General features: G+C 39.0%; 1 protein-coding gene across 1 annotated transcript; it reads left to right on the top strand.

Moving 5' to 3' along the window:
• Positions 1-579: 579 nt before the first annotated feature.
• Positions 580-13,900, top strand: LOC309573541 (protein-glutamine gamma-glutamyltransferase 5-like; the record flags this gene model as incomplete). The annotated part of the gene is made up of 13 exons (XM_082282583.1): positions 580-586; positions 2,947-3,126; positions 3,448-3,690; positions 4,617-4,735; positions 5,239-5,367; positions 5,602-5,779; positions 6,756-6,888; positions 7,578-7,681; positions 7,783-8,025; positions 9,454-9,780; positions 10,649-10,806; positions 11,136-11,269; positions 12,223-13,900. The coding sequence occupies 13 exons, from the start codon at positions 580-582 to the stop codon at positions 13,898-13,900; spliced, it is 3,633 nt and encodes a 1,210-aa protein (XP_082138709.1).
• Positions 13,901-18,697: the final 4,797 nt, after the last annotated feature.

Raw genomic sequence — 18,697 nt, forward strand, 5'->3', positions numbered from 1 at the left:
CAGACTTTCTGAAAGATGGGCTTTCTGCTTATATTATGATAAAAATGTCCACTGCTTCTCATATTCTGAGAGTGTAAGTTCAACTTTAGTCTAGTGTTCCTTATTGTTTTCCATAGCTGTCTGAAGAAGTCTAGCCAGAAGGGAACAGTAGGTGCTGGGATTTAAGGCAGCTTTGGGTGGCTACAAATAATGGCTTACCCTGAAATGTGTTCAGATTCATCCTGGCTTTAAAATCATTTTGAGAGAGGGCAAGCTGTGGGAGACTGAGAGTACTGTGCTATAGGTAAGGTACCAAGATCTCTTCCCTCCCTTCAGCCGCAGGACTCTCCCTAATAATGCTGGAAGTAAAAATGAATCATTTATGAGCATCAGTAGACACATGGGTGGGGCCTCTTTTAAAACTGGTATTTTTGTTGATGCAACACATGTGACAGCCTCTTAGTTCTGAATATAAGTGTTACAGAGAGGAAATTAGGTTGGTTCGCAGAGGAGATCAGGCAGACCTTGCAGTGCGTCTTGCTGAGGAGCTGGAATCTCCACCAGTACTGTGCTTCAGATACTAGTACATGTGGAAGAAAAATGGAAGGTAAGTGTCTTGAAACTTCAATATCCCTTAAATCAGGACTGAAAGCAGTAATAATTAGATGATCATGTGTACAGACCTAAAAAATTGCACATGTTTTTGTGTATGGCATCAAGTCCAGGGATGACTTGTATGTTTGGGCGTTCTTTGTGGAACTAGTGAGAAAGGGGAAAAAACAACTTTTGAAAAAAACAATTATGAAGGAAAAAGAGAGGTATGGGGAAGATTTGGTGAAACAACAGCCAATTCTGAGAAGAGGAAATAGCATGGAAAAGAATATATTTTATTTCAAGCATAAAGTACAAAGTGCTAGGTTTCAGCATTTTTCTGTGAGGATCAATTTCCCAGTGAATACCTGAAGTAGTCTGCCTTGAATGAAGGCAAAATATGAATTGATAGAGAAAAACCTGTGACTGGTACTGATGGTCAGGTTTCTACCAGAAGCATAAAACCAGTAAGAAATGTGAAACTGAATTGCCTTTAGTATTTTTTCTGAGCTGCCTTTGCTTAAGACAGCAATCCTCCTATGTGATCCAGTTGCTATACTTAAATCTGATAAGCAACCTGTGGGCTGACTGTAGAGAACTTCCCTGGGAAACACAGTATCTCAGCTCCCTGATGTTCCAGTTCAGCTGGATTACTGAGTGGATGAAGAGTAGCTGTCTTGGTTTATAAACACCTCCAGAGACCAGGCAAGGATCAGGTTCTTTCAGTGCTCTTGGCCGCAGGAATTTGCCATGTGCTATAAGCACTTTCGGTTTGACCAGAATACTTTGTGTTATGGTTGACAACTGTCACTGAGATATGAGATTTTCAGTTCAATTCTGTTGCTCTTTCTTGTCAGCAGGTATGTTGCACTCATGAGTAATAATGATGTAATGCACTCCTGTATTTTTTGGTTGTTGTTGTGATAGTGTGCATATTTTTATCATGGGTAGCGCCCAGCTCTGCGTATTTTGCTGATCTCTGTTGAAGATCTGAATGACCAATTCATCATCAAATTCAAATAGTTAGATAAAAAATAAGATTATTTTTATTCAAGGAAAACAAATCAGAAAAATATGCCTTTTTTTTTTTGCTACTTCCTTACCTATTCCACCACCTCCTCCCCTCCCCCCCCCGATTAACTTAAATTATTATTTAATTCAGGATGTGATCCTGGGAAACTCCACTTGCTTGTGTTAAAAATCTCCTGGTCCCAAGGGCTTAGCTATGAGTCTCCCCTTATATGGATACACCCTTGGTTCTGGATGGGAAAAATTATTTTTCCTTAAATTTTAATTCTGTATTCAATGCAGTACCCATGAAGTTAGAGAAGTTGCATTGTTAGATTTTTCTGTAGGCTTAGCAGGACTGAACTTAACCCTTTAGAATTATAATAATATACAAGACTTTGTACATCAGTAAACCCAATTTCCAAAACTGCTGAGAATCTGTGGCTCCCATCGTCTTCAATTAGAGTGAAGAACTTTTGAAAATAAAAAGTTGTATGCAAACAAGTAAAGATGAATGTTGCCACCCATCCTTCTGGCACCAGTGTCATAATTACTCCTATGAAATGACTGATATGCAGGCAGGATGCCCAAGGGGGAATCAGCCAAGATTTTTGTCAAGCTAATCACAGCACCTGGGATAGATTGTCAGCATTTTGAAATGTTACAATTTCTGAATACTTCCTTTTCCACTAAGTTCCTTCAAAGATATCTGCAAACTTTTAATGACTTTGGGAATGCAGACTGAGACATTTGCATGTATATTTAACAGCAGTTAAAAGTTTCATATTTATATACATCTATTTTCTTTTCATAAGTCACTTAGAGTGCCACTTAAGCTTTTAAATACATACATTTTTATCAAGATTTTATTTATTCTATTTACTTTATTATTTTATTTCTTTTACAAAACAAACCCAAATGTCTCAAACAATAGTATGTGCACATTTACTGTCTAGCTGTGGTTGAAAAGTAACAGTCTGTAGACAGCACGTTGTAGTGCGTGGAGATAATATTACAGTGCAAAGTCAACTTTTCAAGTAGAGATCCTAATATTGTCCCTCAGCATCAGGTCTTTGTAATACAAGCAGTCACTTTTTAAAAGTGAAACTTGTAGCACAGCTTTAAAAATCAAAGACTCAGACAAGTTTCATCTGCAAGCTAGGAAAGTGATGAACTTGTAAAGGGACTTTTATGGATGTATGTCTCAATATCAGTCTTGCTGAATTTGGAACAAAGTTTTGAATGAATTTAGAAGGACTTTTCTCTCTTTCATTACTGTCTCCTCTTTCACCTAATCTTAACCACAGTCAAAGATGGGAACTTAATTATATGGGTTTTTTCCATTGTGCTCCTTTCTCTGTCCTGCAGTCATTGAGCTGGGAGAAGTCGACTTGAACTGTCCTTCCAACTGTCAAATACATAATACCCATTTCTTCGGAACTGACAGACAGATAATAAGGAGAGGGCAAGCCTTCAGCTTTTATGCTCGTTTCCAAAATCGGGAATGGGATGACTCCGTGGACCAGGCTGCTTTCACCGTGGAGACAGGTAGTCACTCCCAAACACTCTGTAGTCTTTCCTAGTCCTTTGCTGAATAGAAATATTTCCCACAATCTTCAGAAGACTTCTTTCATAGTCTTCGTATTCCCATAATCTACTCAATCATGTTCCTTGTGAAGAGACTACCTTCCCCTAACTCAGGCAGTTCTTCTAATATGTAAAGTTTTCTCACTCTGCTAGAGAAGTGACAAGTGAAAAAGAAATCCACCCTTGGGAGCTTCGCCTTGCAAATGATACCTAAGAAAATTACTAGCCTTTTACATGTGCTTTGTTTAGTCTGATGGAAGTGGTTTTTATTTTCCTGAAAAGGCCTCAGACCCTGTGAATCAAATGAGACAAAATGCACCTTCCCAATGGGCAGATGTCTGGACCAAACCTGCTGGAGTGCTTCCTACAAAGTTCATCAGCCAAAATGCATCAGTATCAGCGTGTTTCCTCCCTCCAGTGTCTGCATTGGCCGTTATATTCTCAATATGCAGATCACATCTTGTGGTCACACATATCAGCGGTGTCTTGGAGATTTTTATGTCCTTTTTAACCCTTGGTGTGCAGGTAAGAACTTTAGTGTTATCAGATGGTTTTAAGAAAAATAGCTAGGGATGAGTAAAAATGTTGAAGATATTTATTATTTAGATGGTAAGTAAAGGATGTAGTCACAGAAATAATGAAAAACAAGGAGGGATTTAACGTTGTTATTTTTTATTTTTTCCTCCAAGTTCAAGACTGTCTCAAGCAAATGTTTTGATTTGTTTCATTAGTGGTAGTAGGAGTGAGGTATAATTTTTTCCCGCAACTTTTACAGTGTCTTGACAGGATAGAAAGTATTGGGAAGTTTGCTCTGTTCACCAGGAAACACATTTTTACAGCGAGAGTGACTGAGCACTGGCTCGGTCAGGTGAGGTTGTGGAGTCTCCATCCTTGGGGATATTCAAAAGCCTTCTAGATATGGCCTGGGAAACTGGCTGGAGGTTGGACCAGATCACTTCCAGGGGTCCCTTCCAACCTCAACTATTTTGTAATTCTGTGAATACTGTGTTATCACCATAAAATAATATAGTACAAATACAAATGAAATTCTGTAGATCTGGCTCTGGTAGCAAGCAATTCTGGAGCCTGTAGGACATTGCCAAAATCATTACATGACAAATATTCACATTGTCTGTGCTGATTTGATCTAAATCAGATACACAACTCTATGTGCTGAGCGTTTGACTCGTAGAACAGCTTAGTGTGAAGATAAATTGCAAGCTCTTCCATTCATGTGTTCTACAGCAGGGAGAGACTTAATAAAGATATTATCTAGCTGTAAGTAGGAATGAATTGTCTGTGAGTGCTTAAAGAGCCCACAATCTTCAGCATGATTAAAAGTATAAATCAAAAATTCTTAGGAAAGGAATGAGGGATCCAGTGAAGCAGAAGATAACGAAGCAAGTAGAAAAGTATATTTTGTCTGAATGAAAGCTCTTCATCTTTTCCAGATGACCCTGTATATATGGACAATCAGGCCCATAGAGAAGAATATGTTCTGAATGAGCATGGAATACTGTATGAAGGAGTTCACAAGCACATTACCTCTCGACCATGGCACTTTGGACAGGTACTTTTTGAAGACGTGTTCAGAAATAGATGTCATCCATACACTGACAAATGAAGTGTTATCTGTATTTTTCCAGAAATGCATGCTCTATTTGTAGTGCAAAGGTTTTTAGGAGCAGCTTGGATTATGCATATACAAACCAAAATGTCTGAGAATTTCACTGTAGCTCAAATAACTGGAACAAAGTTTTGTCTAGTAAAATCAGGGAAATTGCAGAATGTTCTGGAAACGAGTGAAACAAATATTGTGCTTCTGAAGGAAAATTATTCCATTGGCCAAACATAAGTAAGAATGATATGTTTTTGCCTTTGGTTTTCCTTCAGGCAGACAGGCAACACCATGCAGATCATTAGGAGCTGTGCTTGATTTAAAAAAAGAAAACAAAAGGGCAGGAGAGGAGAGAGGGCAGCTCATATAAATGAAAAAGACTGGATTATTGACAAGAAAGGTACTTAATCAACGTCAGCATACCATGATGCCTGTGTTATCCTCTTTTTCCTCAGTTTGAAGATGGGATTCTGGATATCTGCTTGAAGATCTTAGATATGGGTGCGAGTTACCATCACGGCTCTGATCGTGACCACTGTTGGCGCAATGACCCTGTGCATGTCAGCATGGTGGTGAATCACATGGTAAGACCTGTAGGGATGTGAGACCTCTGAATAGATCAGGTCACACTTCATTATATTGTAGGACAAATTGCATTGTAATCAAACACAGTAGGGGAGCAGGGAAGATCCTTTCTATGCTCAGATTCACAGGAAAAATAAACTTGGAACACTAATTTCTGACGATTTTGAGACAAGCTTAGAATGTGAAGGCATGGTTGGCTATTTGGAAAGGTTGCTTTTCTTTTCTCTTTCTAGATAAGCAGCCATACCACTAACAGTATCATGAAGATTCCAGAAAACAATGATTACCTGAAAGGAACAAAGCCATTTTCCTGGAACGGAAGTGTCCCTATTCTACAGCAGTGGTACAGTGGCAGATGCAGGCCAGTCAGATATGGGTACTGTGGATCGCTTGCTTCAGTAATGTGCACAGGTATGATATTTCAGTTTGTCCTTACCTAGTTTATAGAAAAAAGAAGAGAAAACAAGGATCAAAAACCTCTGACCCCAAAACCTACTAGAAGAATTTTACTCATAAGCATTTTACTAGAAAAGAAATTGAATATTTTTCTCATGCTCCTGATATAGCGTTTATTATCAACCTTTTGCTTTCCTATACAGGACAGGCTGAAGAGCAAGAAAAGCAGTTCTGGTTTCTCTGTGACCTTTATATTATGCAGTTATCAATACTGGAACTTTTATTAAAACACAGAGCAAGCGCAGCATCACCGAATCATAGAATAGTTGGGGTTGGAAGGGACCTTTAAAGGTCACCTAGTCTAGTCATCTAACCCCATTGTGGAGTAAAAATTTATGCTTTGGGTGATGTTTGAAGGATGAGAAAAAACACTAAGTTATGAACAGGAAGATCTCTAGTAATGTCTCCTCCAAACCACAGAAGCATCAGGCTATATTCTCCTTTTTAATGCAAAAGATGAGATAATAGTGCACTAAACTCTACAGACAGAAGATTTGAGTTCCAACTTTATACCATTTATTTACTGAACCTGCTTCTACATTGACAAAAGTTACATTGAAGTCCTGTAGATGAATCTCTATGTATCACACTATTTATTTAAAAAAAAAAAAAGATGTTTTATTAAAGCAGAATCAGGTTAATGATTTCTGAACTTAAAACATCTGGTTTTGTGGGGGTTTTTTTTTGTTTTTATTTTAAGTTGGAAGAGTAACAAACCATTGTTTTCAGCTAGGCTTTTATCAGACTGCTTTTCAAGAACTAAAAAGAAGTTTTGAAGACAGAGTCACTCCATCCCAAGTATTGCTTCCTATCCATTGTATTTCTATAACCACAAAGTAGAATATAAGAGAATTATTTATAAAATAAATGAAGGATTTGCCTGATTAATTGTGATTTGTAATGAGTCATTCATATTTTTTTTTTCTTACAGTGATGAGGTGTTTGGGAATTCCAAGCCGTGTTGTCACAAGCTTCTGTTTTCCTTGCTCAATTGAGAATCCCCTTGGTATCAATGAGATTTTTGACTCTTCTGGTAAAAACCTGTGTGGCAAAGACAAGCTATGGTAAATAAGAAAAATATAAAGCTCTTTTGCCCTTTAAAAAAGTTAAGTGATAGGAAAACTGGTATAAATTTAGCAGATCAGTGTCTCTCTTTGGTGTACCTCTCTTCAGTGGGGTAATGCTCTTCAGTTTCTTAATAATACATTTCAAAACCATGAAATTACTACAGAGGCAGTCTGCTCAATGTAGATTTTCAAAAAAGAAAAAAGCAAAACCTCTTGTGAGAATCCATGCTGCCTGCTTACCCTTCTCAGCAGAAATAAATAAGGCTATCAAACTTAGTAGCTTAGTAGCTGTATATCATGAAAAGCTAGGGAAAATTTATCACTAATTTTGACTATTATCTTCAGTCATAATCACTTGGTTGATAACTATGTTGTCCTCCTGATGTTCTTCATCCTGATGGCTTCATTCTTATAAACCTTTTGATTCCTGTTAAACAAAAGAACTGTGTTGGCATGTTAGCAACTAAAAGAAGCATGTCTTGCAATCAGGTCTGTGGGGTTCTGGAACCAATTTCCAGTCTGAGTGATACAAACCAAACAAAACCACTCCTGTCACAAACATCATTAAACACACAAAATCTTCAGTTGATTAAAAAATTTTCTCTGACATGATTTTCCTCTGTCATAAGGCATTAAACCTGCTAATCCAAGAGATATCTTTAATTGTATATTCCTTCATTCTACAGGCGATACCACTGCTGGAATGAATCTTGGATGGCTCGCAGAGACATAAATCAGTGCTGTGGTGATTGGCAGTGTCTGGATCCAACACCTCTGGAAACAGGCAGAGGTAACTTTACTATAGTTGGAATAATTTTCCTCAGCTTGCATTGCTGAGTTTCCCCTACTACTCAGGTTACAATGTGTTATAACATTTTTGTTCTTATTTAGGTTCAGCTTGCAGTGGTCCTACATGGGTTCGAAGCATCAGGGAAGGGGAACTGGACTTGGATTATGATGGTCATCATATGTTTTCTCGAGTAAATTCAAACTATGTTGGCTGGCTTTCCCAAAACAATGCCCAAAGAACAAAATTTTTCTGTGACACATGGCCATGTGGACAACGTCTAATCACCAAGAGCGTTGGCAGTGAGCAATTTGAAGATATCACTGGAGCTTACAAGTATGAGCTAGGTATGATGAAAATATATTAAATGGGTTAGAGGAAATTTTACAGGGTAATCATATCAAAGTATCAAAGTAATCCCTCCTGTGTTAAAATATGCAGAACAATCTGAAATTGTCTTTCATTTTTGAGAAAGAGGCAGATGCTTTTCTCTTCAAAGATCTTGATTTTTAAACTCCTAAATATATTTAGATTATTCAAACAAAGCACATACTAATTAGGATAGGATAGGATAGGATAGGATAGGATAGGATAGGATAGGATAGGATAGGATAGGATAGGATATTTCAGCTGGAAGGACCTACAATGATCATCTCATCCAACTGCCTCACACATCAGGACTGACTGAAAGTTGAAACTTACTGTTAAATACTTCTTTTTAAGGCACTGACAACCATGGCACATCAACCACCTCTCTAGGCAGCCTGTTCTAGTGTTTGACTAGCCTCACAATAAAGAAATAGTTCCTAATGTCTAGTCTGAACCTTTCCTGGCACAGCTTTGAACCATTCCCATGCTTCCTGCCACTGGACACCAGGAAAAAGAGCTCAGCACTTCCCCTTCCACTTCGTCCTCTCAGGAAGCTGCAAAGAACAATGAGGTCACTGCTCAGCCTCCTTTGCTCCAACCTAGACAAAGCCAAAGCCCTTAGCTGTTCCTCACAGGACATGCCTTCCAGCCCTTTCAATAACACTGTTTGTATGCATATGTTTTGGTCTCATCTGTACAATAGTTTAAAATATTAGCAGACTTGAGAGAATCTAAAAAAACCCACAAATTCTTCTAAACCTAGGATTAAAGCCTTACTTGTTGCTTCTTGTGCCAGGTCTGTCAGCAAATATGCTTACTTACTAAATTCATGTATTATTAGCATATTCTGCTGTTCTTACTTTGGGCCACGGATTACTGATTTTCATATTCCAATAGAAGGGAGGAGTTCAACCAGCAAAATTGCATAAAGGAATGAACAGTAGATCACAGCTGATTGTACATTTGCAAGCTCTGTGGGTTTTTTTGGTTAATTTTTGGTTGGTTGGTTGGAAAACAATTGATAGTTTCTTTGTTTTAATGGCATATTTTGCCTTTTGAGAGAACTGGTAGCATCTCATATTCACCCTTATCCTTTTAAAGAGTTATATTTTGAGTTTTGTACTAACAATACTTTTTGAGATTTACATGACCATTTTTAAATTTAACTACTTAAAAGTAAAATACGGTTTTAAATTTTTTTTTCCCTGAGATGTTTATTTTCTTCTGTGCATTCAGACTGCTCTATCTCGTATTTCATTATCTGGTGCATTTGTTTAACAGCAACCTGCTATTTTAGGTTCCAGGAAGGAGAAGCAATAAATTTAATGATCTTTATTATTTGGGTAGAATAATAATAAGGTTCTTGTGCCTCCAACAGATTCATTATCATGTATCTTCTTCAACAGGTTCTGTGAAAAACAAAGAAGCCTATTTCCGGGCTTACAGAAGAATTCACCCAGGGTATTGCAATGCTTCCAACTGTCATATAGAGAGAGAGTTATCGTCTCTGAAAAACCCATTTCTGAGCGACTCTGGAATTAACATGAGGTTAAAGATGGCTAACTGCCCAATGTATGGTGAAGATGTCCAACTGCACTGGCTGCTTGAAAATTTGCGTAATGAGAACAAAACCCTGAAGTTTAATTTGTGTGCACAAATTATAACCTACAGTGGTTGCCCAATGGATCAATTTTGGAAAGACACTGTGAACGTCACACTGGGTCCAAGGGAAGGTAAGAGGATGAAATTGTCTAATACCCTGTTCTTTTCAAGAGATAGTTGGATTTTAGGATTTGTGAAGACTTCTTAATAGTGGTGGGAAGTGAAATGTGTTAAAACTTGACAGCTGAATTCCCTTTAGGGTGATCACTCAAAAATCAACACAATGTCAATACTACATGTATAGTGAGAGGTAAATTTTAGTCTTTCCTTAATTTCTCAAGGTTTAGAGATTTTTATGGTATTTTAAAATAATGATTGCATTAAAATTTCGATTCTGAATTCGATACTCAATACAAAGATAAAGCCGCAATTGTCTATCAGAAAAGCAATGTTTTCTTTGGCTAGAAGATATCAGCCAGTGTAAAACACTTCTTAGAGCACCTAGACATACCATATGCTGAGAAGTGCGAATGTGTAGCAGAATATAAACACCTGCTTCCATGGTTAATATATTTTTCTGGAAGAAAGAAGATTGCTTTAATTAAACCGCACCATTGTAAGACAAAATTTCATACCGATATTCAAATTCTATTTTACCAGGCTTTAATTTGCCTATATTTGAATTATTGCTTTAAGAATTGCACTGGGAGGAAAGTTTCCAAATTTTGCATAACAATAATAGTAATAATAATAATAATAAACAACCAAATAATCTCCTTGCAAATTCACTGATAGATGAATTGAAAGCTGTGAAACTGATTGCTGCAGATAACAATGTATCACCCTAAGTCAGGAAAAATCCTGTCTATTTTCAACGATTCCATGATAACTCAATATTTAATTAAGCCATTTGTAAGTGTGAGTTAAACTTTAGGAGAAGGCAAGTGGAAATATTAATCAAAAATTCAGAAAAAAAATTCAAATAAATTTGTTTTACAGTGAAAAAAATTCCTCTGTGTATATCATATAATCAGTATGGAAGTTACCTCTGTGATCACAACATTATGAAAGTGGTAGCTGTCTCAGACCCAGAGTGTGGAGAAGCTCTGATGGTGAGCAGGGATATTGTGGTCAACAGACCACCTGTTATTGTAAAGGTAAGGAACTTTAATTATGGAATTTGTGATCTAAGGAACAGACTTGGGGACCCTTTTTGGCCACTTCCTAAGTAGTATTTCAATAAGCTTGAAATACTTTACATTTTTCTTTTATCTTATTGCCCTTTTCTTAATTTAGCAAGATTGGTGTGATTTTTAAAGTAAAGTAAAAGTTGACTTAGTAATGTATAGAGATCATAGAAGTAAGTCAGAAAGAAATGTGTATGAATAATCCTTTTTTATGTTTTTTTCCTTTCACTTATTTACCTCATTGTTAATTTTGTAAGGATTAAAAAAACATAAAATGTGTTTGTTTCTTTTTTGACTAGCTGCTGAGCCAACCCAGACTGAAAGTACCATGTACTGCAGAGATCTCATTCTGTAATCCTCTCCAGGAAGACATGAAGAACTGCGTAATGACATTAGAAGGCTGTGGTTTATTCAAAGAGCCAATGACCATTGAGTAAGTTCATCAATTCTTTAAATGGGGATAATATTGGGGCTTGACTAAGGTGTGCAAGATCAGAACAGGTTTTGAGAGAGACAGTAGTTCTGATTTTTTTGGTGTTTAGCACATGAACAGGACTTTTTGCCTCTTATTACTTTGAGACTACATTAAAAGCCTCACTCCTCTTGAAACTGATCATCATTTAAACCTGGCAAGATATGCTGCTGCTTCATTTTTCTCAAGATTTAATTTAAGTGGATGCATCAAATGTCTGCACTCTTGTCTTTACAAGAATTACTAGCTGGGTCCCCCATCCCTTACAGTCCTATTGAGTTTATAATAAAATTCCCTAAATATTAATGAACCAGCACTAACCACGTATAGGAACGATTAGAGAATGACAGTGAGAAATAGCAGTATGCATTCTAAGCTCATAACACGTTAATCACAGGAAACTGGAAACTTCCAGGATGCTGTAACATTCTAGGAAAAGTAGCTGTTTATTAATATGCATTGCTTGTCGTCATGACAAGGAGAACTGACAGAAGTATGACTAGTTTGAGGGGAAGAAATTAGGAATTGTTCTCACTGAATAATAATGAACTGGATTCCACAAAGCCGCCCTATCAAACTGCTGCAATTGGTAAGCAATAAATACACCTTTGAGGCAGAAGGGTGCTACATTTTTTAAGAATTCAAGACAGTACCACAAATGATTTTTCAATTCCAATTACAGAATTGATTATGGGAGTCTTCCAAATCTTCTCTTGGGACAGAAGTTTTTACCATGCTTTTCACAACAGAGAATACGTTATTTTTGGAAGAAGACAAGAATAACAAAGTTGTCCTAACACTTTGTCTCTAAAATATGTCATAACAAAATCAAACTTAATTTGATGCACTCATCTGGTAGCTCTTAGGTCTCTGAGCTACCCAGGGTCCTAATTATTTTCCTTCTCTTGCTCCAGTTTGGGAACGCTGGCATCCAACCAACAGGCACGGACCATCGTGGAGTTCACACCTTACAGGCTTGGCAGCCACCGGCTCCTGGCCAACCTTGGGTGCCACAAGTTTGCCTACTGCAAGGGATGTGCCAAGGCCGAAGTGTGTTGCTCTGCAGGCCAGAATGGTGTCCTGCCCGTCAGCCAGAACGGGTCACTCCCAGTGTGTGAGAATGGCTCCATCCCCATGAATGGCTCTGGGCCTGTCCCTGTGGCAGACCCTGCATTCAACTCCATGTGTGAATATATATGTATCCCAGTGTGCAACCCAAACTGCAGCGCAGGGGGGCAGCCTGTGTACGACTTCGTGTACCTCCCTGCAGGCCATCCCTTGTGCAACTCCATCTGCAACCAAGGCTTCAATCCGAGCATCAATCCTGGTTTTGAGACAGGATGCGATCCTGGCTTCCGTGTCATATGTGAGACTGTGCCTCCTGCTACATGTGCTCCAATGCCTCCATCCATGTATAGCTCCATGCCAGCCCCAGCATCCAACCCTGTTTGCACCCCTATGCCTCATGTGGTGTTTGAGACAGGTCCTGCTCCCACACACCCATCTGGAGGTGGAGGGGGGCCGATGTCCTACTCTGTCTCTGTCCCCGCGAATAATGCGGTGAGTGCATTGCTGACCCACTTCATGTCTGGCCCCAGTCCCAGTGGGGCAACCCAGGCAGTCCCTATGTCTGCTCCATCATCCTACTCCATGTGCTCTCCAGTAGTCCACACCATCGGTAATCCCATGCAACCTCCAACTCCCCTTTCAGTGCCTGGTGCCTCCATCTCACATGTTGTTTGTGGCTCCACACCCTCTCCCACCACCCAGCCTCCATGTGGCCCAGCGGCCACCCTGTCCTCCCAACCCCTGAGTGCCGCAGTAGCCCACGGCATGTGCTCCCCAGTGGCTTCCCCAGTGCCCCGTGCTGCTGACCGTAGCAGCACCCCAACAGTGCTGCATGTGGGCAGTGCCTCGGCATCCCACTCACGGTGTTCCCCAGCCCCCCGTCCCGTGGGACCCCCAGCATCCCACTCGCTGTGCTCTCCAGCCCCCCGCCCAGTAGGGCCCCCCGCGGCCCACTCCCTGTGCTCGCCCAGCTCCGCCTCACTGGTGGCCGTGGGCTCCCGCCCTGCCAGCTCCCCCGCCGCTCAGCCCTTGGACTCGTCAGCTGCTGCCTGCCCCCCGTGCTCCCCATCCCCTCGCCCCCTGGCAGGTGCCACAGCCCGCTCCCTCTGTGCTCCCATCTCTCGCTCCCTCTCCCAGATTGTGGGTGCCTCCGCGTCTCGCTCATTGTGCGGTTCTCAGTGGGGCCCCTCCTATGACACCACTACTCGCTTGGGCTCCCACTCCACGTGGGCTCCCACCTCTCGATCATTGTGGAGCCCTGAGGGGCGCTCGGGCTACTCCTCGACCCGTGCCACCTATGGCACACTTACACGCCCTCCATACAGCTCCCTGAACCGCTCCTCCTACACCTTGTCCCGCTCTGGCTACACTACCCTACCCCGCTCCACCTCTCCCTCTGCCTATGCCACCCTGACCCGCTCTGGGTCGTGCCCCTCTGGCAGCACCCTGGCCCTGGCAGGGTCCCGCAGGCCCTGGAGTCCCGGGAGGAACACTCTCACCTATTTCAAACGCAAATATCTGTAACAGAGAGTAACCTGGGAAAACCCAAAGCCGGTGAAATAAAGCCTGTGTGCAGACACTTTGCAAGAGGTTAGAAATAGGGTGATGAAGAGCAGCGTGCTGCTCCTGAGCATTTATCTGTGGATTTGAGATGTGCCAGGAAGCAGGCTGCTAGCCAACTGCTGAGGGATGCATTCGATGTAATACTTGTATGTCTTGAGATACGGTACGGTGGAAGTGACAAATGAATGTGCTCCCCGCGGAGCCGTCGTGACAATAGTTGCACGGTGCAGGCAATCAGACTTACTTGCTCAGTCAAGCTGTTTTATAAATGATGTTCTTTCACTCTCTCTTCCCTTGATTTCTTGCAATGCACATTTCTCAGATGTCCCTGGGCTACAGCACTCGTAGCAAATCTCTCTCCCTGAATGAAATGTGCTGTCCTTGGGATGCTGCAGAGGTGACAGCAGACGTGCCTTATGTCTCACCTAACAGACACTGGGCCCCTGAACCCCAGTGTTGTTGTGGCTCAGGTCAGTTCTGCGTGCACTCTGTTCCCTAGTTGTGTAACACTGAAAACTGTGGAGGTCGCAGAGCAACTAAATCGTTACAAATCAGCTGAAGAGTTTAACAGCTTGGGGGTTTTTTATCCTTTTTTCTTTTTTTAACAATCAATTTAGTTTTACTACCCTTGATGTATTACAGACCCAGTATCAGGAATCCAAAGGTCAGATTAGAAAGTCTGCTAAACTCTATGAATAATTAATACAATTTATTTGCTTTCACAACTGACTGTTTTTCATATAGCTTATTTCAAGAAGTTTTTCATATGCATACTTGTATGTATTTAGGTTCTTAGGAAAAGCTCTAATTCTACAGCTGTGCCTTTTTGATTCAGTATAGCTAGAAAACTTAGAAAAAGAAGTATGATGTTATCCTTTCTTTCCAGTACCCACCCCTCCCAGCCAAAAGTTTAAGAAGGTGAATGGAATGTACTGCATCTTCTTCAGATGATTGTACTGTTCCAACCTTCTCCAGGTGTTTTAGGAGTTGAAATCATACATTGTCATAATGAAACTATCCCTGAATTTTGGATTTGCTCACAAGAATTTTGGATTTACTGACATCACCTCCCATCCCTCCATTATTTTCCTCTAGTAGTCCATTAATTTTAGTAGCAAGTGTTAGTGGGGTTTTGTGGTAAGGTAAGTTTGCTGGTGCTGCAGAATCTTCAGCCACGTAGCAATAGTATTTCAGTAGTATTGCTGTAGTTTGTGCCCCTATGTGATGAGACTGAGTAACCTTCTGAGGATTTTGAAGACGCGTCGTGTCACATGGTAGCTGTGAACATGCCAGCACTATCAACTGCATAGTAATTCTGAGTAAGGTAGAAGAAAGATTTGCCTGGATATTGTAGTAGAGTGATCATAACTCAGTCACCTGGTTTTTTTACACAGTTTCAATAGTCTATGTTAGATATATGCTGAGAATTTCTTTGCCTGACTGACAATAAAATAGAAATTTAAAAACCACCTGTAATTCTATTGTTTTGGGAGTTTTTTTGGTAATACTTATTAAAAGGTGAGGACTAAATCTCTGCAAGTGAACTGATTTGTGAAATCTTCCCTCCGATCCGCTTCTGTTAAATTTCCTGTTCTTTTCCTCAAGGTCTGAAAACAAGGCTTCAGAATAAGATCTGAAGTTAGGAGAAACCTCTAGATTTCCTACTTTACCTGAAATACTCAGTTTGATCTTAGAGGAGAAATGAAACCATCCTCTTTGCTCTCAATAAACCTTTCCACTTGTTGCATGAGTTTTTCCTTTGCTCTGTAAAACTCTCAATCCACAGAAATGCCAAAATGAACAAACCTTTGGGTGGCAGAGAAAGAGGTAGAAAAGATACTAACAGCATTTACTTAAGAAAAAAAAGTGATTTTTTTTTTTTTGAAAATGTGTTAATAGTACATGGTAGCTACATAATTGTCAAATAACATTTCAGATTTCTTTTCCCAGTAGTGGCATGACTTCTCTGATGTTCCCAGTTTCTGAGAACAAGCCTGATTGCATATATTTCAGAAACTCCAAAGATTTGGTCACTGGAGTTGTTGAGATGTGTGCAACCTCCACTCCCACTTTTCTTGCCATATATGCTGAATATACATTGCTTTTGAAAGAAATGTAGTAAGTTAATTCTAACTAGAGCCATAGGGGATGACAGAAATTCTTTAAGTTCAAAATTATTCTAGTACTGAAGAAATGCTGTTGAGTCTGTTGTTGTCTCATACAGCCTGGCAATAACAACACGTAGCTTGTAGTCTCCCAGCAAAGTCCATTGCACAGTCTCTTACTCATCTAGGGGGGCCAAGGGGGGCGGGCAACACATGGACAACTAAAGAAAAGGAATCCCCAAAACAATAACAGTGAAATCCCACAAAACAACAGAATTTAAATTGTCTCCTTCTTAAATGTTTATGAATGAAAAGCCCTAGCCTATGTTTTATAAAGTAGCTCCTATGGCAGGAGGCATGGTTTCAATTTCCACAAAATTTCTGGTTTGTTTTGTGGTGGACTGGTTTATTCGTGGGGTTTTTTCCGTAAGTCAGACCAAAATGACTGTCTCAAATATACTTACTTGAAGTAAAACCCACAAGAAATTAATTGGTTTTTTGCCTAATGCATTAAATATATTGAAGATGAACAGTATTCAGTAATGTGGTGTGATACATAAAGAAGTCTATTTTAGAGAATGAAAGGCCAACTCAAGCATGACAGTTATAGTCATCAGAAATTAAATACAATACTGTCATATTTATGTGTTCAGGAATAAATTTCTAATTTTAATCTCAGTTCAGACATGGATTTTATTTGAGGGAAATATATTCACATTTTTCCCTAGTCTATGAAGGTGAAAAAAGGCATTTGCTCATGCATTGCTATAGTTACCCTTTCTATGATTTAAAATTATAAATGGAAGTAGTGGAATTTATTTTTGTGTCCAAATGAAATGAGGTTGTATTTATTTTAGAGATGAGGAAGAATATAATATGTGGTAATTTTCAGTTCTTATCCCTGACAGTTCATTAGACCTTTACAAATCATTTTTTAAATGAGAAGTTTCGATGATTTATCTGCAAGTTAATGGTTTCACTTTTAATGCTTTAGGTTTGTGTTTCTTTGGACATTTGCTGATGGCATACCATAAAATGCTTGAGTGAAATGTGATTTATTTTTATATATTCCATTACCTGCAAGAAAAATGTTGAAAGGTATAACTCAATGAATAAATTTCCTACCAAGCATTAGTTATAGAGGTAAATTAAATTTTATATATGGTATCAGACAAGAAGATTAAATTAGGGAAAAACTGTATTAATCTTATTTAGTGTTAAAACCAAACAAAATATTTTGGAACATATACTATTTATAAAAATAAAGCAATTAAATATTACCAGGAAAATGTGAAAATATTCAAAATGTAAAAGATAACAAGGATTTATTTATTTGTTATGCAGCAATTTTATGTCTTCTACTATATACTTCCATTATATCTGACTTTTCAAAAGTTGATTTCTTCATGCTGCATCTGCAGAAGTGTTTTTATAAAGAAAGGCCTTTATTTGTAGAAGGAAATCCTATCCAAATACTTTACAGATGTCCCAGCTCTTTCTTTCTTTCAATGCCTTAAATGGGAGGAATTTCTTCCACGCCTTTATATGTTCTTCCTTCTTCTTTGTCTTTGAGCTGCAATGTATGTTATGTAATGTGCTTTTATGCTCATTTGTATTGAGCAACTTTCTGACTCTGAGTAACATCAGAATAAAAGTTTAGTACAGGATACCAATGCAGGACTGAAAACAGAAACTATTCCCAACCCAAGGATCAAATACAGTGTACGTGAACAGCTGAGCCCTCATTACTATTCTGTTACTTGTTTATAGAAATAATTGTCTGCTACCACATTAATTTGGATTTTAAATTATGTTTTGTAATATTCCAACTGGCCACACCTGTCTAACTTTTCTACTAATCATAACTTTTTCTTCTTTTCTCCTGAGGAAAGTTGCGGTTGATGGTGTTCAGTAGATGGCTTTATTTATTTGAGCAACCTGTACCTTTTTGTATGCTCACTAGCCATCATACATTGGAATTGCATGGCTCTTTTCTCCATAAGACATGTTTAGTGCAGGCTTCCTGTCATTGCTACAGGGTTTGGATAAAGAGCATTCACTGATGCATAAGATTCAGTTGGAAAAACAACAAAATTACATATCTAGAAAACCAGGAGTTATGCGTAAAGTAAGGAAAATCTTCATGGTGTAAATAAATGTCACCACTAGACACCACTTCATTTTAGGAAATCTCTTCTGTCATTCTGGTTTCTCTGATTTCTCTTTTTGAATATCAAACCTCAAATTTCATTGAAACTATGACAATATGTCAAGTTGGCTTTAGATTAATTAGAAATAAGAAAACACTGATCTTTGAGATAAATAATACCAGGACTCCTTGTTGTTCCAATCTATTAAAATATACCAGTAAACTTAATCCATCATCTACAGCAGTTTCTGGGTAGAGAGTTCAGACACTTGTTATTAACCCTGACCTAAAAATACTGTGTTATTCTGACTGAGCTAAATGTAGCATCTTCATCTCTAATTTTTGCTTATCTGTTAATTTCATTTTGACCTTTTTTTGGCCTTCATCTCTTTTCTAAACAGCAGAACAATTAGAATAGCTAGAGACTCCTCAATTGCAAATATCATCAAAATTGCAACAACAGCCCTCATTACACATTTCAGAGTATCTAACAGGGAATTCTGT

Source organism: Coloeus monedula (assembly GCF_965178545.1).
Source record: "Coloeus monedula genome assembly, chromosome: 1".
NCBI lineage: Eukaryota > Metazoa > Chordata > Aves > Passeriformes > Corvidae > Coloeus > Coloeus monedula.